Source organism: Paramormyrops kingsleyae, chromosome 20 (genome assembly GCF_048594095.1).
Source record: "Paramormyrops kingsleyae isolate MSU_618 chromosome 20, PKINGS_0.4, whole genome shotgun sequence".
NCBI classification, from domain to species: domain Eukaryota; kingdom Metazoa; phylum Chordata; class Actinopteri; order Osteoglossiformes; family Mormyridae; genus Paramormyrops; species Paramormyrops kingsleyae.
In genome coordinates, this window is record NC_132816.1 from 16,674,118 (window position 1) to 16,700,926 (window position 26,809).

General features: G+C 48.1%; 1 protein-coding gene across 1 annotated transcript in view; it reads right to left on the reverse strand.

The window, feature by feature from the left end:
* Positions 1 to 26,809, reverse strand: part of grid1b (glutamate receptor, ionotropic, delta 1b) — a 250,694-nt gene that overhangs the window by 74,428 nt on the left and 149,457 nt on the right. Inside the window, 1 exon segment of the mRNA XM_023830787.2 lies at positions 23,294 to 23,499. Coding sequence (XP_023686555.1) covers positions 23,294 to 23,499 — 206 coding nt within the window.

The following is a 26,809-nucleotide window of genomic DNA, read 5'->3' on the forward strand; positions in this document are numbered from 1 at the left end:
TATCATTGAAAGATCTTAATATACAGTATCATCTGTATAGAACAATGACAAAGTATTTGTCTAAGACCGAAGTACTTATCTATAAAGTGCGTGCAATTTCAACAGGAATCAGGGACGATGTTAAAATTTCTACAGGATGGCATCACAAACACAGATGTACCTGGGGATGCGCGAGCAGAGACCGCAGAGATTAACCCGCTGTTACGACCTGCAAAGTACCACACTCAAATTCAGCATAAATACCAGCCTGTTTGTCAAAAAAGACTAAATGCTATCCTATTTGTCCACCTTTCAAGAAACAAAAAAGAAGGAAAAAAAAATTCTGAGATTTTTCTGTTTCGGAATATCTATCTGTTCCTGACGGTTTTAGCTTCCGCTTTTACTGCTATCAGCGGACAAGCAGAGGATTTGCATGAAGTTGCTGTCGCCCTAAACGTTCTCTGGCCCTTTCCGTGGTCCATGAGGCGCTGAGTGTTCCTCAGGGAGGGCTGGGCACACGCTCACATGACAGACACAGATTAGCACCGTCTGTGTCTTTAGCCGTTAGCTAAGTATCTGATGCTAACTTCATCGCAAGACTTGTTTTCTTTGTCGCTAATCACGTGGGATGTTCTGTGCATTAAAACGCCTTTATAATATTGTTAAACGCAATCCACTAGTAAAATAAACTGTCTTTTCTAACAGAGTTTCAAGGACAAAAGGTACCAGGCAACTGTGCATCTCAAAACATTCCATATTGTTCGTCAAACTGCAAAATGGAAATATGCGAAGAATCTACCTAAGATTATATAGCATTATATAGTATTATGTATTAAAAAGGCCTGACAGCACATTTAAAAGGGATGTGAATGAGGATGAAATGTTAATCAGAGCCCAGCGATGCTGAGAGCACCGGCTGACACACAGGGCCAGTTATTAATCACTGGAGACGCGTGTGCGTACGTGCATGTTTGCGCACATCCGCGTGTGCGTACGTGCATGTTTGCGCACATCTGCGTGTGCGTACGTGCATGTTTGCGCACATCCGCGTGTGCGTACGTGCATGTTTGCGCACATCCGGGTGTGCGTACGTGCATGTTTGCGCACATCCGCGTGCCTCTCCGCGGCCACTGCCAGGGCTGCCTTTACTAAACAGCCACTGAAGGGGTCACCCGCGACCCCCCTAGCCAATCAGCGGCATCGGTCAGGTTCCACTTAAATGCGAAATTTCTGCCTCATACTGTGTCGGCGCTACATGTTTTTTTCGTGGGGGGGTGAATGCATTTCCTAGGATGCCACCTGGGACAACGGTATAAGATGTCAAGTTAGGTGGGGCGTCAAACACCAGCACACAGTATATACTTTGTTAGCATCTTTGATTATTTTGGGGTGCCCCTCCCCCCTCCCCCTGGTGCCAACACTAGTGGCCTCTTCCCACCAATCTGCGAGAAACGCTGCACTCTGTCTGCGCGCTGCAAGACCGTCGCATTACTTTGTCGCATTTAAGACGCCGATTTGGCGTTCAGGCTGCCGCAGCGATATCTGCCTGCAAGCGAATTAAGACCCAAAAAAAAAAGCATGCAATTTACGGCGCCGTCCATTCCCAGCTCCGCGTTGAAGTGCGCTAACATCCCTGAATATGTAATTGCTTCCTCTTTTGAGAAGGGACACTTTTGCAGTAATTATCATGTAAATGACCGTTTCAAGATGTTCTTTTGAAAGGTACACCTAAATCAAATAAACCACTTTATATGCGTCCATCCTGTTTGGTCCCCAGAGCTTTAATAATGCACTAGCCGCCTCACCACAGTTGGTGCCCTGAACTCCCCAACCCCCCCCCCCCAGTCAACAGGATATAGAACAGCTTGGCTGGAGGGGGGAACCTCGCGAGCGAGACGTCCGCTGTAATCTAATTTTGATTACAGATTATAGGCCCCGCAAGGGGCAGCTTTGTTTGTGTCTGGGGGGGGGGGGGTGGGGGGGTTTCACATGCAAATTCTTAATATCCGCAAAAATATATATATATGTATATTTAAAAATAACCCAGGGAGTTTTTTGTCCCCGGCATAGCCTTGGGAGGGGGCGAAGGACAACCTTGGAATTCTTCATCTTGCCCCCCCCCACCCAGTAAAATTCTAGGGCCCCTGTAAAGTGCCGGGCCCCCGGAATCTGCCAGGGGATCGACGACACTACTCCCAGTAACAGGGCAGACAAAATCCTGCAAACTACCCACCTCACTGGATAATTTTAAATACGTGGAGACCCGCCGAATTCAGGCGGCAGTCTTGAGTAGTTACTGTGGAATTGTATGCAATACTTTCTCTGATATTCTTTGCACTGCTACTGTTTATTATTGGTAATTATTTGTTATTACTGTTACTATCTATCTATCTATCTATCTATCTATCTGTCTATCTTCTAAAGCCACATAACTGGATGTTTCGCTGTTGCTTTTATGGAAATCGACTTCCAGCCTTTTATTTACCCTGCTAGATGTTTTACTGGTGCAATTCTGGACAAGTAGCGGACCCTGGGGTGCTGAGACAGACTCCTTAATGGACCTCAGAGACCCGTGAAGCTCCGGCCCACATACTCAGCCCCCAAACGAGCCGTGGCTCGCTCAGGATCAGCCGTTCGTGTGATTACCACAGGTCAAATCAAAAGCCGGAAAATAAGAGTCTCAGGGGCTCTGCTCCCATAATTCAATTCACTTTATTTTTATATAGCGCCTTTCACAACAGTGTTGCCCCGAGGCACTTTACATGGGTGTGTTGTCATGCAAAAACTCCCAAGTAAGGAGAAAAAAGGAGAAAAAAAACTCTGGGGGTCCAAGGTCAGCTGGCTAAACCCCCCCCAGGCTTGCTAACATTATAGAAAAAGAAAGAGTGGGGGCTCGCTTACTAAAAGCAAGGTGTAAACTGTGGTCAAGATCAAAGCCAAAGTCCATCTATAAGTCTGCCCTCCACACCGGCCTGAGTAGGGTGGCAGACTGAAGGCTGCACCCACGATGATGAAGTACTTCCGAAACATTTACTATTAGCGATTCTTTTAGGTTGAAGTCTTTACAAACATCAAATTATGACCGGAATACCCCCCCCCCACCCCCCCACCCCTTTCTCACATGTAACGACAAACGACTTGTAGCTGTGGAAAAATCGCTGACAATTTTTTTTGCGCCCACTTACCAGCAGACGGGGCTGTTTAAGGCTGAGGGCAGAAAAAAAACAACAACTTGTATGAGTGACGAGAGTGCGGGAAAACATGATTAAAGTCTGTATTTCAAATCACTTACTTCTCCATTAGTATGATTAATGGGGCCCAGACAGAGACAAGCCTTGAAAAATGATGCAATTACTCCATTTTGAATAGGAGAAGAAAGAACCTGTTGAAAATGGCATTGGTGGCCCAGGACGCCGTCATGCGAGCTCTTGGCTTCTACTTCTGTGGGACAAGAGGCTTGGAAACTACCACCAAAAGCAGCCCTACAGCTCCTGGCCTGACCTCATTGGATTTCCGAGTACCGACGCTGTATAACTGAAGTATTATATAACTGTGAGGAGGGGATCAGGACCAGTCGTCTAGGGGGGAGAATCATGTGACCGCAATCAACATACTTCAGGTCAATAAAATGGGACGTTCCACCTTTTTCCGGGAGACCACAGTACTGAATCTATCCCAAGGCTCTGCCAATAAAACACCTGTTTGTTTTAGGCCGGCCTAGAATCACAGTTTGATTTCCTGCCGCCTCCGCCAAACGGCTCACTCATATCTCACGTTTGCAGGGAACATCGTGATGCCTGTCTGCACCCAATCCCCGTTACCCCTAAAAGGAAAGTCCTTCCCATGATTAATCTGCTTATGGGATTGGGGGGGGGGGGGGGTGGGTGGTCTCCCCAGGAAGCAGGGTCAGATGATCAAGATTATGGGCTTGGACTTGCTCCACTTGCAGCCCATGTTTAGGCTGGTGTGGTCCGCTTTTCTTTAGCTGAAATCTCATTGCAGGTGCATAGCCAGTGCTTATCTGATTGGCTTCCTGTTCTTCCCAAAACCTGAGGCAGGTTTGATATATTCAGTTTTTTTTCTTCACAAACCTGGCTGCCTGCTTATGGTGTTTACATCTGTCTAATACTGGCTACATCCTCAGTCTTTGCCAATTCCTATAAAAGGAAAAATGGTAATACTTTACATAAGGTACTCATGTATAATGCATTATAGCTACCTCCATAATGCGTTATAATGTAGTCATAAGGTATTATAAACATGACTATAATTATTTATAAAAAAGTCACAACACATTATAGCCATGTTTATTATGCATTATGAATGCTCTGTATAAATACCTTCACACTGCATTATTATAGGTTATACTGTGCATTATAATGCATTATGAATGTATCTATAATGCATTATAGATGAGAGCTTCATAGATCATTCGTAGTTATAGCCGTGTCTATAATACTTTATGGACGCATTACTATGCATTATGAAGATATCTTTGATGCATTATGATGACTTTAAGTAAAGGGTTACTGGAAAAGTTTACCAATAAGTCTGCTGGTCACCATTCTCTTCCAGTGACACACAGCTGTGTCCCCACCTGAGACATGGGCACACACACATTCTCAGAGGCCTGCACAGCTGTTCTTCCTGAGTCGGAAATCCCCCGCTGATCTACGTTGATCTTTGTGCCTCGAGGATATAAAAAGTTTCGGTTTTTAAGTTTTAAGTTTTGAATCCATTCTGTTTTTTTGTTCTGTTCTTCTTAGCATTATGTAAGAAAATTAAATATTCCTTTAGTCCTTCAGAGTTCAGTGAGACAGTAAGTTATATAAATTTTGTGTATTTAATAATTTAATGATAATTTTAGTTTATTTAATCACAATTGAATCTCCCAGACCTCAGCATCCTTTCAAATTGTTCTATGCTCTAGAAAACTAATTCAGTAATCATTATTTTTTTTGTAATATGTTTAAATATGCTTAAATATGAATAAATGTTACAAATGAATTTGCGGAGGAGATGCAAGTGTAGGTTCAGTGAGAAAAGAACAGAAAAATATACAAGTTTAGATGCTTATGTCCATCCAGGAAAGAAAAACTATTTTTTTTTTTTTAACCAAACCACTTTCAAATCTGAATTCTCAAATGAGGCCCAAACAATGTTTGAACAGAGGAAGTCTGGCTGCCTCAGTCTGAAGGCTTCTCTGCTGTCAGGAACATCTTGCTATGCTTTGGTTTATAGCCTTATGGGGGAGGAATGGTGCAGTAATGTGTCTGATGCAGGTCAGCCCCCCCCCCCCTCCCCCCGATTATGGGCCCCAGTGGAGTCCAGATAGCAGGAAGCGAAATCTCTTCCAACATCAGCACAGACTTAGTTACTCATTTTTTTTATGGGGTGGGCGGCGGGGCACAGGCCGAGCTTTCTGATTGGATGGCGTCACACACTCAATATCACCGCGTGCAGCACTGTCCTTCCGCGTCATTGTCTCCTATGCGCCAAACGCTACGCTGCATAGCGGCTTCCCCGGGAAGTAAATAGAAGTGATCAGTAGACTGTAAATAAGATCATTAAGTACTAACAGCGAAGTAGCGGCAGTGTGACGCTCCGCGCTCGTGGCCACGGGGACGCTATCAGTCTCTCAAAGGCATGAATCTCACAGCAGGCCCTCAAATGGGAATTCCTAATGGGGTGATTCGTTAAGGCCACTGTACTTTTCATCTTTAATAAATGTATATGATCAGAGTCGGAGCGGCATGATATATCTTTCTTCTCCTCGGTCTGCGGCGTCTCCTGACTCGCTGTCCGAGAATGGCGGTTAAACAGACGAGGGGCCTGCGGGGTAAACAGGCAGCCCTGATGCTCATCTCTGTCCACCGTGGAGATCGCTATCAAGTCCATGGATGAAGACAACATAGATAAGTGGCTGGACTCCTCCGGAGAGCACAAAAAGCCCCCCCACCGCAGCATGAGCGATGGATCTGAAAGATGGCTCAGCCCACCGGACTGACTTATTTCAGCGCACGGCCTATGGGGAGCCACTGCTTGTTGCCTCAGAATGAACTTTTTCATCCTAGTCTGTGTAGTATCCTCCAAACTAGCTTTTTAAATGGATTTTTTTTATAATGTTTCCGCCAGCGCCGATGGCTGCAGCCTCGCAAGCCCTGGCAGACGCCTCAAGGTCAGGGGGACACGGCTGCCGCTTGGCCGGACCTGGATTTGGAACACGACCAAGGCCATAAGAGCGTAGAGACATCACCTGAAGGAGACGGCAATTTACCGGCAGCCATTAAAGCCTCATGCCTTAAGTGCCAGCCATCGGGCAGAGAGAACAAGTACAGAATTTCAAAGATAACGGGAAATAATCTCTGCGATTATTCGCACTGGAATTCCAGGATGAGGCTGCGGCCTTTCTGGAAAGAAGCCGGGGAGAGCGGAAGCAAGAAATAAAGGAGGAATATTTCACATTCTTGCGTAATAATAAATACTCTGGGATAATTTGTATCTCTCTAGTAAGTTTTATTATACCGAGTCACATTTATCCAGAACAATGCAGAAATACAGAACAGTTAATCCCTTCACTTTATAAAACAATAAACTATATTAGCATAAAAATACAGGATTCACCTCTCTGATCTCGGTTACGCTCCGGGTTTGAACCATCCCACAATGGATTGTTTTATATCCATCCACAGTGTTACGAGAAAGAATCAAGTGATATCAACACACTGGCTTTGATATTTGAATTAAATATAGGAAAAAACTAAGAATTTGATTAGCGCTTCAGCTGTCCTCCCCTGCTCTAAATACGATTTCTACAGCGTCCTCAAGCAAATGTGGTTTCCTATATTTTCATAATTCACACAAACTTCGGTAAATTAAACATCATCCAATAGCATCCAAGAGGCAGAGCTCTAGACTGAAGCAGGCAGCACATCCATGCGCTAATTTCCCAGTGCTACGTACGATGTCGGTTCATTGTTTGTCTAATGTGGAACGTCGGTTTTGTTAAGCTGCGTTACGTTATACTAAGTATTAAATATCAGTAGTAGTCTTCCCTCTGTCTCCCCCTTGCTCATGCTACATGCTGCTTAAAAATACCGATGATTTTTTTCACGTTAATTATTCCAAAAAATCTGTCTTTAGCACTGTAACGTCTGTCCTGGAGGAGTGTCAGCTCACTGTGTGTATTGCAGACGGCTGGGATGTGAGTATAGCTTTACTTGACGCGACCTGATTTACGTTTTACAGTAAAAACAAAATGCTGTCATTAGATAGAGGCGGCTCTGGTTTGGTAGCTTTTGGACGTGGGACAGAGTGTTTTGAGGGTGGCAACATCTTGGGGGCCGAGGCTTCAGAATATCAGTTACTGTAGGTGAGGAAAAACAGACGTCTGGCAAGCTGAAGCTGGCCTTTATATTCTGCCATGCAAGACCACAAGTGGGAAATAATAGGGAATTGCTTCATTCTTAATTGACTATTTTAATGAAGTAATCTCCTGCATCTCAAGTAGGAAATGTTCATGGCGCCGTAACCGAGTCCAATATCCACGTTCCAGAGAGCAGACAGGCCAGCCGCACGGACTTCATTAAACCTCCAGATCTTGACATCAAAAACTGCTAATGTCACAGTGTTTCTACACACGCAGCGTGATTTCCCCGCAATCATGAGCCAGAAGAGCACAGTCGCCCGCCTTTCAAGCACATTAACTTCACTGGAGCAATAAAAGTTTCTGGGAGAATTATAAAAATGTAATAAAGGCGACAAATCTCGTCCGTCGGGGAGGCTGCACTGGGAGCTCTGAAGATGGAGTGCGACCCAGTGCTGGGACGTAAAGCAGAGACGGCAAACTCGCAACGTCGCATTCAGCTGTTATAGGAGACCTGACCACTGGACAGCGGCCACGGAATCCGGCGGCGTGGCGCAGAAGCGGCCGGCAGGTGACGGATGAGTCCGGGCACGCGTCGCATTTCTGGGAGATAATGGCAGACACTCGAGAGAGGAAAATTACTGGCGTGTCTGTGGATGTCGCCCGGGTGACGGGCTGTGGCCAGCCCCACTGACTCAGACAAAAGGCCCTGATGAAAAAGGCTGCATTTTGGCTGAATCCAGCAGCAGAGTCACGCCAGGGGACTGAAGGAGGCAGGAGGCACTTGGGAAGGACCCGGAACGTCCAGGGGGACATGTCACGCTCACGGTCAAACTGCCTTATCGACGGTGAGACTTTTTTTTTACTCAAAACCCCAAACCCTTTAGCTCAGGCAAAGGGGAACCTTTAATATCCCACCAGAACCAAGCCAATCCTCAGCAGGTCTCCGGAGCAGAGCCGGCCCGTCCCGGAGCTCGGAAAGGCCCGGGGTCAGCACGGTGCAGTGCCGGAAGGCTCGTTGCCAGGACGCTGGCAAGGGAAGTTGGCCCCACCAGTCATAAGATCCCTTCACCTCAAATTACTGCGGCAAATGGCATGGCCTCGTTCCATAGCGCCGCCCTTCTGGGTGCATTTGGGAATGAACTGCGAATGCAAGCTGTGCTCTAAGATCGCTCTGTGACATCACTCATTCCCCCTGCTTTCTCAGTCTGTGCTCTAATTCTGTCTTTTGTCATGTGATATTCAGACAGATTAGCTGCATCTACCATACTCTTCAGGCATGGTTAAATATCCATCCATCCATCCAACCATCTTCTACTCGCTTATCCTAGTCAGTGTCATGGGGGTGGTTGATGGGTAGCACAATGCATTTTTGCTTCTTTTACCTCAATAGGATAATTCCTAATTCGTAATGATTCATTCACTGGAACACATATTCCTGATGCCGTTCAGTGAACTGGCTGTGGGTTTTCCATGAGGCCTCAAACGATTGTGTTCTTAAGCAAACAAGAAACGCTGGACCTAGAGACTACTGTACGCTAAGCTACATCGACCAATGAAACTGCAATCACAGCATCACAATGGATTAACGCCCAGAGAGGCTGCCACACGGTGAAAATATTCTAAAGTAAATAATAAATGTTGACAAAGCCTTTGTAAGTGAACTGTCCATATTTCCACATTGATAAACTGGACTCTTATCATGACTTTGTCAACACGAGCCTTTGGGCTTTGATAATGAAAATTCACTGTGCAGAAATGCATTAAAAGCCACTTTATCATTCTGAGTCGAGATCATCTGCAACAGCGAGTCCATGCCTGGGAGGTAAACCGGCTTGGTGCTTTTTACGACGCAACACTGTAACACCAATGACAGATGGTGCGTATTATAACAATTAATGGTAAAATTCGCAATTAAATGATGCTGCATGAGTCATATATTTTAATAAAAGTTTTGATAACACGCAAATTAGTATAAAGGGTTATAAAATGTCCGGTAGGGATTAAACCGATCATTTCAGACTTATTCACGAAATCAGAAGTTAACTGATAGCATGGATTTGAAATCAGAAGAAGGGAATATAAAACCATCATACTAGCGCTGCTCATCTAATCCTGCTAAAGTCTTCAAACATCATCCGCGGATCCACAATGGGGGGATTTGTTTTGCCCCACGTGGGATGAAAGGATGAAAAGGAACACACTATATTTCCTGCTTTCCTACAGAAACATGGCTAACGAGCACATAGGTCTAGGAGCGCAGGCTGCGATTGGCAGGCAGTCGGGAAAGAGGTACTTATCCAAATTTGGCTTTTAAACCTGCCTTTTGTCTCAGATTCATGTAGTATCTGCAAGCTAAACAGATCCGATGTAGATGGGCTGGTGGGTGGTGATTGGCGCTTTCTGGGAATCTCTGTCAATCACGCTAAAAAGGCGAGTCTGTGATGAATTTTCATCCCATCGGATGCGGATTGATGGTTAATGAATCCACGCTGGGTTGTTGGTTCAGGACCATGCTGTTGTTTCCGTGAAGGTGATCATTGAAACAGTGACACATTCAGCTGTATCAAATGGCCAGAGCTGTAATCTACGCGAGGCATTTTTCACTTAAACTCAGTTACAGGCGATGTAAACAGTAGCGGGTCGATGGCAACAGCTGAGAGACGGCTCCGTCCGCACGTGCCGGACCAGCCAGTTACCTTCGCAAGGTGACAGAAATTCAGCAGGGTTGGTTTTTGAGATACAAAAGGGGCACCTTGGGTGGCTCGGATTAGCAGTGACGCACTCACGATGGAGATGCAGTGTAAACGTACCCCCGGACGTGAGGGACAGGGGAGGGAGGCGGAAGGAGGGGTGAGTGCATGCAAGGCCACCCCGAGGTGAACGGAAGCGGCCCCTCGTTTTTAAATCACATCAACTTTAAAGGGCACATCCAGTGAAACGGCTGTGCTTGGTACAGTGCCGTGTGTCACATCCCCAGCACGATAAGTGCCAGCTCATCACCATCAACATTTAAACTGCGTCGTACTCTAATGTACCACATCATGGCAGGATGGGGAATCACTCACAGGGAGGCGAAATGGCACTACAGTGAGGAGCAAATCGAAAGAATTCAGTTACATTAAGGCAGGATGACTGCACACGTGCTCCCTGCCTCTTCACCCTCCCGTAAAAACCCACACGGAATTAACACAGGTACCGAGTCTTTAGCAAGATGGTGTACAGCTGTGTTTCCCAATCCCCGGGGACTCTCAGACGGTCCATGTTTTTGCCTCCTCCCAGCTCCCAGTAAGGGAACACCAATGGGAACTGTCTGACAAGGAGCTCGGAGGGAGCAGAAACGTGGACTGTCTGGGGCTCGCCAAGGACCGGATTGGGAAACGCTGCAGTACTGGATCACAGACAGCAGCGTGTTTTCGAGTCGGCGGCAGAAATCGAGAGGCGCTCACCTCACGACGACGCCCAATTAGCGGCTGCTGAAGCTCATGCTGAGGTACGGTGTATCACTGTCGCGTGGAGCAGTTGTCAGTTAACACCCCGTGTTCCCAAAGGAGCCGGGGACTGACTGATTAAAACCTCACAGTCGGCAAGCTTTGGTGTTCGCCTGTTAGTGGGCGACTCAAGACTTCCCCTGGGTGAGACAGCTAAGGGATCCATGTGACAGGGGGATTGTGGGGGGGGGGGGGGGGGGGTGGTTTGCAACCCAGTGGGATGGACTGTGTGAGGTCAATGTCGCTCGACCCCCTTTCCGGGAGCTGGGAAGGAGCAAAAACGTGGACCGGCTGTGGGTGTCTGAGGACTGGATTGGGAAACACTGCTGTGCAACATTAGAATGTTTAATACACACTGAGAACATGCAGTGTAAACCCAGTTACACCACTGTTATTTATTAATCACTGCCGTTTTACACTTCTGCACCTTGTTGTCCTACTCATATGATATTGTACATAATATTGTTCATTTTATTTTGCTTGCACATTGTATGCATGTTATTGTTCACTATAATGGTATTTGCTATTTATTGTTCCTATTTATTGTTATCTATGTTGTTTAAATCTGCAGGGAGGTTTACAAGCAAGTACTTGTACATGTATGAATGGCAATAAAGCTTTTGAGTACCATTAGGGTTTGATCAGAGAGGAAACAGGGAAAACAGGCAAGGAATGTGAGTAGAACGTTGAGTTTGGGATGGGTCATGAAATGTGGGAGGAGCCGAATTAGCCACTGCGGCTTCGGTGCCCCGCCCCCGCGGAAGGCGCCACGCACAGCTGGTGACGTCCCCGCGCCACATGGTGGCGAGCAGGAGCTCTCGGAGACGACCGCGCGCACGGGACAGCCGGGGGAAGGAGATTAATGCTGATTTGTCAGGGATGTGTTCCGGAAACGTCCTTGCAGTCGCTGGGTGTCGGCACCCTGCACCCCCCGCCCCCACACACACACTCCTCCACCCCTCCCCCCCACCTCAAGCACATGCCAACGGAGAGGCTGCAGATGTTTAACCTGTGCCCAGTTTCAAGTGGAAAACAGAGCAGACCAAAGCGAGAACTGAGATCGACTGAACACGGGCCGCTTTCCATAACGCCATTATAGAAACACACTGCAGGTCCTATTGCTGCAATATTATGAAGGTCAACTATCCCACGAATTACAGCCGCCCAGATCCAATCTCAGACTAAAGCGGACAGGCCCATAACGCAGTTCCGCAATTCCGCGTCTTCCCTCTTCCGCAGCCGTTAGATTATCCCCGTCCGGTCAGGTTAACGGCCTGCTGTTCCCGCCAAACACGCGGCGACCTCACCAGCCCAAGCCGCGAATTGAGAAATATTATACAATTACTTCACAGACAGCTTTATTGCGAGGAACTTTTGCGGTCGACGCTGCCAGTTTTACCCATTTATGGAGGCGTGCGTTTTTAGCGGGGGGACACAACCCTTCATGAGGGACCCTGCTGAGACATCGTATTTTGGAGGCAATGTGGATGGATCGTATGGACATCGGCGTCACTGGGGGGCCTGACAGACAGTGATACTGATGCCCGTTAATGCACATGGCCCTCCCCCTCCTGTATCAGGGGGGCGGCCTTTTCATGTAGGCAGGCCCGTCGCACATAAACAAAATGGAACAAAATAACGTCAACTGAGCCCCCATAATGCCCGACCCCTCCCATCTGGACCTGCGACAATTTCCCTAGTTTGCCCCCCGCCCCCCCAAGACAGGGGGCCTGCAGGTATTGTTACATCTCTTCCAAAGCCCAAAGGCTTTTCCCTCACATCCTATACACACGGTCATATACGAAGGGTGGGAATTCAATCCCGCATGGTGCCCAAAGTGCTGACGTGGGGAATCGTGGAACGCAAATGAGTCTTCCTCCCAGTAGGGTAAACACAATTCAAGGTCTACCAATGGGAGCCCTTCCCTAGGGGTGAGTCCACATCTGAAAGCTGATTGGCCCCCAAAGTGCCCCCTTCCCTGTCAATCACTATTTCAAAACTCATTATTATTATCCTAGAATCTCCCCTGTCCTTCCCGGTTCTGGCTACCGACTGCCCGTTTCTGGTACCCTCTGCACAGCTATGGTGTGGCAGTAATGGCGACTAATGGCATCCGGTCGATGTTTACCGATGACGGGCATTGACTTTCTAAGCGCCATTATAAAGAGGTAAGGAGATTACCCTCGCTGCAGGTTCAATGGATCGATTGCACTTCCCTTACGAAATTAAAACAATGCTAATGAACAAATTGATGTAATCACTGAAAAGAAATTAGCAATGTGCAAACAGCACTCTATAAGAGGAAGAAACGTCTTTTTAATGATGCATAACAATAACGGCCAATGGAAACGGATGCTCTCGCTCGCTCACAAGCGTTTGGCTAAATGGAACATTTATCTCAAGTATTAAAGCACAGGGGTGGCTGACTCATATGGGTCATTAGGTGTGTCGAAGTTGGTTTGATCACCCAGAGTCATCGCTGGATTAGAAAAAGTGAATTAAAGTCCCTGACTGTCATCCCCTTTATTTTGACATTCCCTTTAAATGCTACACTCTCCATTCTAACAGTAAACACGCGTTTTTTTGAAATTTCAAATATATCCTCAATGACGCAATGTAAGGTAAGTTCCAAGGCAGCAAGGAGCAGAACTGACACCCCAGCTGCGGACCGACACCGGCTTCCCGGTCCGGATCAGAACCGCTAACGCTATCAGTGAGCCTCTGATCTTTAAAGCATCGCGCAGAAGCCGAGTCACGATCCGCATCACTGCAGCATCGATTTTATTGCCGGGACCTCGGGGCCGCGGCGGCGTCCATAAATCCGGACTCCATGGGAATCATCTTAATCGCGTTTTTATTGACTTGGCAAGGGGGGGTTCGGGCAGAGCCGGCGCCAGGCCGGTCTGGGATCTGTCAGCTGCCAACAAAGCGTGACTGAGGGCACGCTAGCAACCCACAGCTCACCCGGCCTGTCCTGATCGGGAGCCCCCACCCTCCTAACCCCCAATGGGCGAGGGCGACGGGCATTAAATCATAAAAGAGACCCCCCCCCCATACACACACACACACACAGTGCCGGGGAACCTGTCCTGTCATGCGGGTGACAGGATAGAGGTGGTGACCAGGCACATGTCAGCCCCACATTCCCCTGTTGTCACATGGCGCGATTCCCGAAAAGCTCCCAGCTTCCCTTCCTGTCTACTGCAGGGTGACAATCCTGGCTGGGGGGGGGGGTGGGGGGGCTGGTGACAAACCTGCTGATCGCCATCATCGGGGACAAAAAAAATTAGAAATTCACCTGATGGATGAAGGGCTGTGAAGTTTACTTTGAAAGCATAAATCTGCCAGTGGCGGAAACTTAAGTTTCAGATGAGATAATTCATATCATACATCTTTAATCTGAGTGTGTGTGTGTTTCTGTATGTGTGTGTGTGTTTGTGTGTGTGTGTGTGTGTGAGAGAGAGAGAGAGAGAGAGGTGAGAAGGAGTGTGAGTGCTTGGGTATACAATCATGGCTGAATTCTGTTACTGCTTTTCTGGAGAAGGCAGACTTGCCCCTGACCCCCAAGCGCCCCCAGATTCTCCCAGCAGCCCCAACCATTTGCCGTTTCAATTCTCAGAGTGACTCTAATTATTCCATCCCGCCAACCATAGCCGTAAATGTAATATATCAGGAGGATAAATGTGGGCACTTATTCAAAAGCAAAATCATTTACGTGATTATATGTTTATATGTGCATATCCGGGTATATCGAGGACTGGTCAGGCATAGAACCTGACCATGAACAGCACAGCAGCGGTTGTGCAGCCCCTCCTATTCACTGAACTGTACCGCAGGAGAAATGCCCTGAGGGACATTTTGCACTGACCATCAACGACCTGTAGGGGTCACTGCTGGGCATTCTGATTTTTCCACAGACAAACTCATGAAGGGTGAATAAATGTTACAGCCCATCCACAGAACAGTGGATTTCTGGCAAAAACAGGCAGCAACCAAAAAATAAATATGAAACATTAAAAGTGCACAAGACATTTTAAAAACAGAAATTATGCATATTTTTCAGGTATATATTGTATATTCTGTGTATATACACAAAAATATAGTTTATGAAAATATAAAAATACAGGGGACATAGCCCCGGGTTCCAAGGATGGGCTGCGCTGAGATTTTACTCAATGCTTAGTGAGATCGTGCACATGGTGGCAATCGCTAGCCTGCTTAAGTAACCCTGGGCCTAAATGAAGGCCTGGAGGGAAATGATTCCAATGATTACAACAGCAATGATAATTTTTGTCTGAGCTCTTTCACAAAGATACGGTACAAGACCCGCAAATCAATAAAGGTAGTGTTTTCAGGAACAAAATGAAAAACAAAAAAGTCTCATACCTCCCAGAGAAAGCCAAGGATGAGCCCGCTGTTTTTGTCTTGAGGGATTACTCCTATAAGGCCAATTTATTCAAGAGAAGCCTTCAGCAGACCTTTCATATTAGCACAAACTCTGATAATGTATCAGCTTAAGAACCCATCACCAAAATCCTTTTTTATTCTTAAATAGCTGCATCCAAATATAAAGAGCACGTCCGTTTGAAACATGCATGTGTGTTCTGTTCTGATGGTGTACATCTCAACATCAGCATTTGGTGTGAGGGGAGGAGGAGAGCATTGCTCCATGGAGATCTTGCTGCCTGGCCACCTTGACATATCAAGCCACTTTGTCTTCTGTCCAGCTCCATGGATTATACTTTCTGTTTCAGTCATTATGCATCCATCATTGGATGGATGGGTGATGACTGAAACAGGAGATAATAAACTATTTTTGGATCAAAGGATGATTAATGTAACGGGAAGTGTAAACTGTAGTTGTATGGATGAGTGGAAACTGAAACAGGAAGTATAAATGATCATTGGATGAATGGGTGATGACTGAAACAGAAAGTATTAACCATCATTGGATGAATGTGTGATGACTGTCATTGGATGGACAGGTGATGCCTGAATCAGGAAGTATAAACCGTCATTGGATGGACAGGTGATGACTCATCAGGAAGTATAAACTGTCATTGGATTGACCGGTGATGACTGAATCAGGAAGTATAAACCATCATTGGATGAATGTGTGATCACTGAAACAGGAAGTATAAACCATCATTGGATTAATGTGTGATCACTGAAACAGGAAGTATAAACTGTTATTGGATGGACAGGTGATGACTGAAGCAGGAAGTATAAACCATCATTGGATGAATGTGTGATCACTGAAACAGGTAGTATAAACTGTTGGATGAATGGGTAATAACTGAAACTGAAACAGAGTATAAATCACCTCGTTGGACAGAAAAGGAAGTGGCTAGACCCAGCGGCAGGTGGGGAAAGGAGAGAGGCTTACCGCACCCGCACTCTTTAAAGGAAGAGGAATCACTACCCACAATCCACCATCACCCTCACTGTTCAGTCAGCTGGACATGCAGGAGCAATCAAGGAGAACCCATAATTCCCATGAGACCTGTGGGGCTCCTCTACATGATTGCGCAAGCCAAAGGTCACCATCTTTTGGCAGGAGCAAGAAAATCCACGCTGCAGCCTTAGAAAAGTAGCATGAACTGGTTTGTGCATGTCGGAGAGGGGAGGGGGGGGGGGGGGAAGCGGGGGATGCAGGAGGACGAGAGTCCAGACAGAGACAGATGACTGTTCCGGAGACCCGATTTCCACAGAGCACTGAAAGAAAAATGGAATCTAGAGGACAGATAATGAGGAGGGGGCCAGTGGAGTCGGGGACCACAGGCCGCGGGGATATGATAAGAGCAGACAGCTAACTAGATAAACAGCACGAGGGAGCCGACTGGGGATGAGGGGGGCAGCAGGGGTGCTGCTTATCACAGACAGCTCCCAGGCCACGCCCGAAACGGGGACGGGACCCTTATCGAAAGGCCGGCCTGTGGGCCTGACCTCTGACTGCCCTACAGAAGTTTATTTCCCCTTGTTGTCTTCTGACTCGTCTTAACTCTACCTCAGCTTTGGATACAGCATTAGCTGCTACAGCTATGCTTTCGCATAACGCCATCCAAGCTAATTAGCCACGCAGCAGGCCGGATGCCTGCCTATGTGTGGCTCCGCCCATGTCACGTACAGAAAGACAAAAGGCAATACCTCATATAACAACTGTGTCAGAAGTTCGGGCACTAATCTCAATCCCGCTGCCCGCTCATCTCGGGACCATCCAGTCACGTCCTGTTCGGGACCATCCAATCACCTCCTCTTCGGGACCATTCAGTCACTTCCTGTTCAGGACCATTCAGTCACGTCCTGTTCGGAAACATCTAGTCACGTCCTGTTTGGGACCATCCAATCACCTCCTCTTCGGGACCATTCAGTCACTTCCTGTTCAGGACCATTCAGTCACTTCCTGTTCGGGACCATTCAGTCACTTCCTGTTCGGGACCATCCAGTCACGTCCTGTTCGGGACCATCCAATCACCTCCTCTTCGGGACCATTCAGTCACTTCCTGTTCAGGACCATTCAGTCACTTCCTGTTCGGGACCATTCCGTCACTTCCTGTTCGGGACCATCCAGTCACGTCCTGTTCGGGACCATTCAGTCACTTCCTGTTCAGGACCATTCAGTCACTTCCTGTTCAGGACCATTCCGTCACGTCCTTTTCGGGACCATCCAGTCACGTCCTGTTCGGAAACATCCAGAAACTTCCAGTTCTGTCCAGCTTGGTAGTTTATAATTAGGGTTTCAGTCATCGTGTGCAGAGGTGAGACAGGATTTGTGAGCTGTGATTTGTGGGTAGGGAGGGGCCTGCCCCTTTCATCTGCACTGTGTAAATCTGCTGCTTTTGGCGTTAATCAATGTTCTCTGGATTTTAATTCAGCGAATTCCAGAGTGTGAATTTGCACAAAAGGACAATGGTGTTTTTTCAGGGAGTCACTCTTAGCGCATTATTCAACCGAAGAAAAATTCAATTGCCAACTGCTACTTAGGGTTAATTGTTTAAAAAGATCATAGAAAGAAACGACTGTACGTTTTATAGACTACAACAAGAAAACTTGCTACATGTTGTAAGATTAAGTTGTTATAATTAATATTTTATTTTGATCTTCCCCAAAGACTTGCAAATGTAGCCAACACTAAAAAAAACAGTAACAGAACAGATACAGCTTGTAATGATCTGTGTCTAATCTCTGTGTCTAAAGCCAATAACTTAAATGTTATTTGCACATAATATTCTGTGAGGGATTTGAGGCTTCGTAGATTTACAATCAACATTTATTTATGTAGCTGATGCTTTTGTCCAAAGCAATGTACAAGTTTGGATCCCAGAACCGCACCAAGCACCAATGGAGCAGTTGGGGTTAAGGACCTAGCCCAAGTGTACAGGAGAGATAGTCGCTTAGTCAGTCACAGGATTCGAACCACCGACCCGGTGATCATGGGCACACTGTCCCAACCCACAGAGAAATATGCCACCCAGCACGACAGCAGAATATTGAGAATGTTCATCAGCCAATAGCTATTTGTTTATTCAATAAGTAATCAATATTACAGCTTCACTCACCCCCCCCTGAAAAATGTCATAAATTTACTGTATAGGAAGGGTGTTCCGGAGCACTCCCTGGGACATGAAATACATTCACCAGACACAGTAACTATCCGCTCTGGATTGGTGGCCGACGGATGGCCGCCTTAGTCACAGTCTCCCGGTGCCGATGCCCGCGGCCAAGCCTAATGAGGCCCCAGTCTGTTTTGATTGCAGTGCAGGGACTGGACTAGACTATGGAGGGAGTGACAGGCCTTTGTTTAACTCCCTGGGTGATGAATGAATCAGCCAGGCCATTACCTGGCAACCTCACACCTCCATTATGACATCATAACCCAGAGCCATTCATTCATACTGCTCACGGAGCAATAAGTCCCCGGTCCCCATAATACGAGCACTTCCACAGTAAAGAAATAAAGAAAAAGCTGACAAACAGAACGCTGGCCTTCACACGTCGGAGCCGTCCAGGTAGCGGAAATTTGTGTATCATCTTCCGTCTAAAAATGGTCACTCCATCCAGCAGTAGATCGGGGAGAAAACATGAAGCATACTAACAAATTCCTGTTTTTTTTGCCTTAGTTAAATCTGAACATCCATCAAAACTCGGGAGATCAGCACAGGGTTTTTGCTAATGGTGTTTTGACTGACAGCTCTCAGCCAGCATGCCCCCCCCCCAAACGCCTGTGCCCCTCTCACCGTCAGCTTTGGTAATTGCCAGCGGGTGCACTGGTGTCCTATTCCTCACACATCAAACTTGCTACCTGCTGCAGACAGGCAGAGGCTAACTATAAGGGGAGAGCGACCATTAGCCACTTGCACTGCATGTTACGGCTGCCTTTCTCACCTACATATTCCCTTCCGGAGTTCCGGAGTCACACGGAACTCATCCGACCAAATATCCCTGGAAGATTTTTCCATGCTGGCTCAATCCCTGCTAGCTGCACAAATGTTACGCAAAATCTAAGGCAGGGAGCTCGTTCTACAGCGAATGAGGGAATTTTTACATTTATAGAACTGACGCTTTATATATGTTTTTTTATTTTTTTTGCGTGAAAGCAGAGTCTGAGCGTTGCCAGAACAACTTGATGTTAAGGTTCTTGCTGAAGGGTTCAACCACTTGGCTAGCCCTGGGATTTGAACCGACAACCTACCAGTCAGAGGCACAACATTTGTGCCCCCTGCAACACCCTGTCTATCACAGGGCTCTGCAGGATGGTGTTAATTCAGTGCCCCATTGCTGATTATCATACAGAGAAGCATATTGCCAATGACACTCCTGTGGGCCAGAAGGACTCAAGGACATTTGCATCGAGTCAGTGGATGCGTGCATGTCTGCGTGCATGTCTGCGTGTCTGTCTGCGCAACGTTTTCAGATGCATTCGATCAGCAGCGGCTCCCTCAGCATGGAGACATTTCATGTGACGCTGCGCTCAGAAGCGTTTCAGCAGCAGGAACATAAACAGGGCGCGTCTCTGTGTGAGTGGCGGCTCCCTGGCCTTTCCACCGGATTCTACTTCATTGAGTTTTCGGCAGATGCGCCAGACTGTCCACAGAGGCTCATTGGCTGTCAGCCCACATCTGGGCCGCGGGATTTTAAAGTGAGACGTTTCCCGCCACGTTAACCCTTCAGTCCGCTAACCTGCAGGATTCGTTTCCCCTCAGGCAACACCTGGTGGGTTTGGTCACTGTATTTATTATGGTCTCTGGAAGCTCGATCTCCCCCCCCTCGGATGGCTTTGAAGCGGCATCGCGTCGACGGTCACGTGACGCTGAGGAAGACACTCAGCTTCAGTTACGGAAAAACATCGCACATGTACAGGACGGTCGTCTGGAAAATATTATTTATGAGGCACGAAAATAAAAAAAATCAAAAGAGCCAGTGTAGTATTGGGAGGCTCTGAGAGCACCCCTCCCTGTGCTGATCTAATATTACTCTAAACACCCCCCCCCCCCCCCACACCTCCCCCGTTTTCTCACTAGCTGCCGGCCTAATGAGAAACTGTCACTCCTCTCCTGTGTGCCCAGGCCCCCCCACCTGGAGCCGTGCCCCCCCCCCCCCCAGGATGAAGGGCCTGCCCACTCCTGCCATCCATCATTGCCGTGCCTGCCTGATCACCGGTGCCACTCAATCTGTCAGCTCCCCTCCCCACCCCACACGGTGGCTGGGAAAGAGCAGCGGGCGGTGGGAGGACGGGTGCTGCCCGGAAAGGGGGGGGGCAAGGCCCCCGGCGGCAAGGGGCGGCCTGACGGGGACTGATGAAGGGGGCCCACACAGGCGGGCTCTCCGGAAGCTCCTTAACGCCGGGGTGACCTTCCGGGGATGGCATACCAGCAGGATGGGGGTGGGTGGGTGCTGGGGGGGGCGCTCCTCACCAGCAGCGACAGATCCATTCCTGGGGATCCGGTCTAAGGGTCGGGACTTGTTTCTAGCATCAAAAGTTCCTCTGAAAGTTAGGTGAAACCGGATTTATTTTAGGTTCTAGAGCCAGGTGCAGCAAACTACAAAATCCTTTTCTTTCTTTCTTTCTTTCTTTTTCTTTCTTTCTTTTTCTTTCTTTCTTTCTTCCTTCCTTCCTTCCTGCCTGCCTGCCATTCTGTCTGTCTGTCCCCATGACCCTACATAGCAGGTACAGTATAACAAATAAATAGATAGATAGATAGATAGATAGATAGATAGATAGAAAGATAGACAGACAGACAGACAGACGGAGGGGCGGACGGACAGACGGATTACAGATGTAATCGCCCCAAGCTGTGTGGACACCCTTATCGACACCTCGGTCTCAGAAAAATGGAGACTAAAGATGACCGTTTGACTGAGAACAAAGAGGGAACACTGCAGGTAATTAAACTGCAAAGAAAGACGTAACGAGCGAAGGAGCTGACCCTCAACGGGGATGCGACAGGAAGAAGGACCGCGGCAGAGAGGCCGCCGATCGATACTGCGGCCTCTTCATCGCGCTAAATCACAAGTTCTTGTTGTAAAGCAGTCAGAGATGACGGAGGAGGCTTCAGATGAGAAGCTGTGTGAAGCGTTTTAAAGCTTCAACGTCGGGGTGAACATGAAAGCCATGCTTGGAGCATCATGGTGCCCCTGCATGCGTCCGGCTGGAGACCCCGCAGGTCTCGGGGGAGGGGCCGCCTGAGCCACACGAGTCAACACAAAAGCCCGCCTCCCTAAACCGTAAAAGCGGCTCTGTCCTAAAAACAGTCATTGAAGGCCGTTATGGTGAAATCGCTCCCTCCCCTCCACTCTGAAACGGCCTTCAAAGGAGACCCCGCATCAGCTTAAGTATGTGCAGGGAGACCGATGGGCGGAGTGCATTGGCCCCGGGGAATTGGGGCTCTGAGTTGTAGAGATGTGGCATTAAACACCTCCTCTGTGTGCACCTCCTCTGTGTGCACCTCCTCTGCTGCGCATCTCCTCTATTGCGCGTCTCTTCCATTCCCCTCATATTGAGCTGCCGTAAGACTCTGCAATTATACTGAGTGCTCCTCCCGCTTCCTACGGCCTCATGCCCGTTGCCCATTTGGCCCATTACCTTGCCGATGATGGCAGTGGCACGGTGGGTGATGCCTAATCACCGACACCACGATGTTTCGCTCGCAGTGTTTACATGTGTTTCTATGTTTCTGTGCATGTAATTATTTCTGCTATTATATTATAATCCAGACACAACAGAAAAATAATCCGTGATTAGTTATAAAACATGAGATAGCTAATTCATAGCAGGTAAACAGCAACAACTCGGCGACTGTCAGCAGAATGTAGAAGGTATGGATCTTGTCATCCAGGACGTGGGTGTGGTCAGTGGAGTGTATGCCAGGTGGCACAGGGCACGAGGTGGGGGACACTGCAGAAGGGATGCCAGGCCATCACAGGGCACACACTCAGACACGATTGGCAATTTAGAGATGCCAATTCACCCAGCTTCATGTATTATGGGAGAAAACCAGAGGATCTTGGAGGAGATGTGAAAACTCCAGGTGTTCAGAACCTCCCCCTTCCACCTGAGTCAGCATTTTACTGGAGGAGAAGGACAGTGAACTTCTGTTGACAGACTGACCTCATCCGGAGTCACCCCTCAGGAAAGCACCTCTCCCGAAAACACGAGCCGAAAAGTGCAGGTGGGATAGTCACAAGCTGCTATAAATTCACATTCCCAAAATATCACCAATGCCATTGTGTCAGCATGTATGAGGGAGCGCCTGGACACCCTCTGAGGACGGCCCCGCGACCCGCTGTGGACAAACCCGCGACCCGCTGAGGACGGCCCCGCGACCCTCTGTGTATAGCCCCGCAGCCCTCCATCCATCCATCCATCCATGCATCAATCCATCCTCAATCCATCCATGCATCCATCAATCAATCAATCAATCCATCCACTATCCATCCATCCATCATCAATCCATCCATACATCAATCCATCCATCATCAATCAATCAATCAATCAATCCATCCATCCATACATCAATCCATCCATCATCAATCCATCCATGCATCAATCAATCAATCAATCAATCCATCCATCCATCATCAATCCATCCATGCATCAATCAATCAATCCATCCATTCATCATCAATCCATCCATCATCAATCCATCCATGCATCAATCAATCAATCAATCCATCCATCCATTCATCATCAATCCATCCATCATCAATCCATCCATGCATTAATCAATCAATCAATCCATCCATCCATCCATTCATCATCAATCCATCCATCATCAATCCATCCATGCATTAATCAATCAATCAATCCATCCATTCATCAATCCATCATCAATCCATCCATCCATGCATCCATCCACCTCAGTTATAATACTGATTGCCCAGTGTAGCGGTGTTTTGGTGTCTGGGGATGGTGTGCTGCAGTTCAGGGCGAGGGGGGCGGTGGGGGGAGCAGGCTGACCTGGTGGATGAAGGCCTGGGCTCCTTTGGGGCTCAGCAGCAGGATGGCGCGGCGCAGCGTGTCCCGGTAGCGATTCAGCTCCTCCGTGCGCATGGTGCTGAAGAGGCCCGCAAAGACGCGGCTGATGTTCCTGTCGACCCGCTGCAGGGACACGTCCAGGCCGAGCCGAGACGTCTGGTCCAGGAAGCTCTGCAGGCCGCGGATGTCTGCGGGGGGACAGGGGGCTGAGTTAAGGCTAACACACACACACAGGCGTGCGTGGTACATGTATGTCCATGCAGGCCTGTTCAGGAAAAACGCAAATCCCAACAGATCTGATACTTATAATGAGAGGCACGGAGAGTAAGGGAGGGACAAACCGGGCAGGACCCCGGTCAATCGCAGACAAATTGCCCTCCGCTTCACCGAAGTACGTCTGGATGCAATCTATTGCCAGAATTAAGTGAAGTGCAGCAGAAAGTAAGCATTACAGGAGATATGTTACACTCAGATATAAATAGCACAGGATTCTGCAGCTTACCTGGGACTGGACCTGTGGTGTTTAACGTTGTTATTTAACATGCATAAATGACCCTGATCTGTACCCATAGCAGAGAGCAGCGTGTCCCAAGCTGGTCCTTGGGGACCCCCAGACATGTTTTTGCTCCCTCCCAGCTCCATGCCAGACAGTCCACATTTTTGCTCCCTACTGGGAGCAGGGATGGAGCAAAAAAGTGTATCGTAGAGCATGGGGCAGTTTCGCGATGGAGGAGGTCTCACCGGCCCTGACTGAGTGATTCCGCTCTCAGGATATCAGCCCCTCGAAACTGTCACGAAATTGAAAGGTTTTGGGTTCACCATACTGGAGCTTAGCCTCGATGTTAGTCTTGTGTTTTTGTTCTTGGCACAGAGAACGCTCGAGAACTCAAGACGGAGCACAATCAGACAATGTGAAGTGGATAAGTGCTGTTAGTTTTATCCGCGGGGGCGTCTCCCGCCGACGACTTAATAGAGGCAGCGGCTCGAATCTCAGGCCCTCAGACCGCATGCCGACAGCTGTCTGGGACGAATGGCGTGTTCCCGCTGATCACGCCGAAGATCCGTGGCCCGAGACTCACCTCGTGGAACTGCCAGGGTGCACCAAAAAAAATCATGTTTGTTTTCTTCGGCCTGGATTATCCAAAATTGAAACACTTTAGCACCTGCCGTGATGAAACCACTGACAGAACAACAAAGGGGTCACATGGCTTAAAGGATCACAGGGTTCATGACCCCTATGAGCCCTGCTCGGGGTCAGGATGTCAGCCTGAGTCATGCCCTTTGACCTTGGTGCAGCCTCCTGCATGCCCATGAGTCAGCAGTCACATGACCCCTGAGGAAGCATCCCGCTAAGCGTATCGTTCCTCTGCTAACACATACGGGGAATCGGGGCTGCCCCCCCCCCCCCCAGGCCCGTGCGTCTCTCCTCGCTGTTTTATTAGAGGCCTGTTAAAAATGCGTGACCTAGCTTCCGATCCCCTGCATTATTGATGGGGGGGGGCATGCATCACAGTGGGCCATTAACCGGCTCACCGGCGATGGGCTGCAGCGGCTTGCCGCGATAAATCCGACCTCCTCCGTCGTGTTTTTAGATCCCGCCCGCTTTCGGCGAAGGCCAACTCTCCCAATGCGCTACTAAAAAACTCACCATTAAAAACAGTCAAACAAAGTCGAACAAAGTCACACAAAGAATAGGATCACAGAGACGGGAGGACAGCTGTTTAGATGCCGCGACCGGCCACTGAGCTTGTCCGCTGCCCGATAAACGCCAGCCTGCTGACGTGATTACGAAGGCGGCACGCACTCTTCGGGTAGACATCGTGGATGTCTCCTTTAAAGAAACGTGTGGCCGCTTCATTATGCGGAACTGCGCAGTGCCCTGCAGCCGGAGCGCAGACACGCTCAGCTCTCAGTGTCGCCCCCCTGCAGGGAAGTAGGTGCAGCCCCAGGCAAAGGAGCCAAACTGACGTTTACTGCGATAACTGTCCACCCTGCCATCTCTCTTCTTTTATAAGGTCGGGAGGGGGCTGTATGAGGGCGGGAATTGTAAAGAAAATGACACTCGACAGGGGCAGGTGAAGGAAAAACTATGTGGGGGACTTTGAGGTGGGGGGCAGAGTTATTTCGAAACTGCAACCTTTAGAAATATTAAAAATAGACTTGCAGTGTCCATATTTTCCCTGAAGGCTATTAAACCGTGTGCAGGAAAACAGGCACATTCTTCTAATTGAGCTGCAAGGTAAAGTTCGTGGGTGTATGGGATGGGGGGGGGGGGGGGTGCAAGACAATATCAGCCCTAGGGGGGCCTGTCAAAAAGAGTCTGAATACCAGGGGCCTACAGTGATATCAAGTAAAAAACACAGACACTGTACGTTTTGGAATATAAAAGTCACATGGTCAGACCCTTAAAGCTAGTCAAAAAGTTTAGTTTTTTTCTTTTTAATGCATTATTTATCATTGTGCCATTTTTAATGCTTTATCATTATTATGCCATGGGAAGTGGGTACTTCTAAAAAAAACAAACTATAAAATAACCAACATCCCTATATTCTAATGAGGAAAATGAGTAAAAAGAAAAACAAAACTGAAATTCGCAAGAGGCTGTTTACAGAGGGCCGTGACCAGTGTCACCAGGGATGCCAGCAGGGACTGAGTGTAAATGTGTCCGAGGAAATAAAAATAAACAGAGAAGAAGGTTGTGGGGGGTAAATGGACCTCACGGCAAGGAAAAGAGAGGGAAAGAAATAAAAGAAAGGAAAAGGGGAGCGCAAACACCAGGGAGGAATGCAGTTGTTTGATACCAGCCTTGGCCCTAGCGGTAGTTTATGAAAGTCAGACTGGGTCGTTAGGATCAGTGATCCAGAAATTTGTTCCAAAACACTGACCTGGGGGCTAGAAGGAGAGCAGCGGCCACCAGGAGAGCACAGCGGGAACATATTCTAAGGAGAGAGAGCCCAGAGCTCCAGGGGAACCGCTAGATCACCCAGAGGCCACAGAACACGAAGATGAATGGCGACCAACTTGGACAACAAGAAGTAAAGGACGAGAAGAAAAGAGCCCAGAGCTCCAGGGGAAACGCCAGAAACTCACCTTGGAGGAGTGCTGTGGATACCTTTGGAAAATACCAATCAATGCCCTCCACCCCATTCTCATTAACGCAGGCAGCTGATGAGTTTAGCAAGAGCTAATGACAGAGCTAACTGCACAAATCAGGGGTGTCAAATCCCAGGTTTTCCGGAAGCGGCTTTATGTCCCGGCTAAGCGGTGAAACCCGTAATTGAGCCAATTATTCCCCTAACTGAACGTGTCTGCCCTTCCCTCTCTGCACCGATGCCATTAATTGCTGGAATTTGGCAGAAACACCTGCACATTCCGTGACCCTCCAGAATTAGGACTCGTCACCCCCGGTGTCAGATTGCAGCAATAATTACGCGACGCGATCATCAAAATTTACATATAATCTCTTTTTAAAAATCCGGGCCGCTCAAAATATTTACA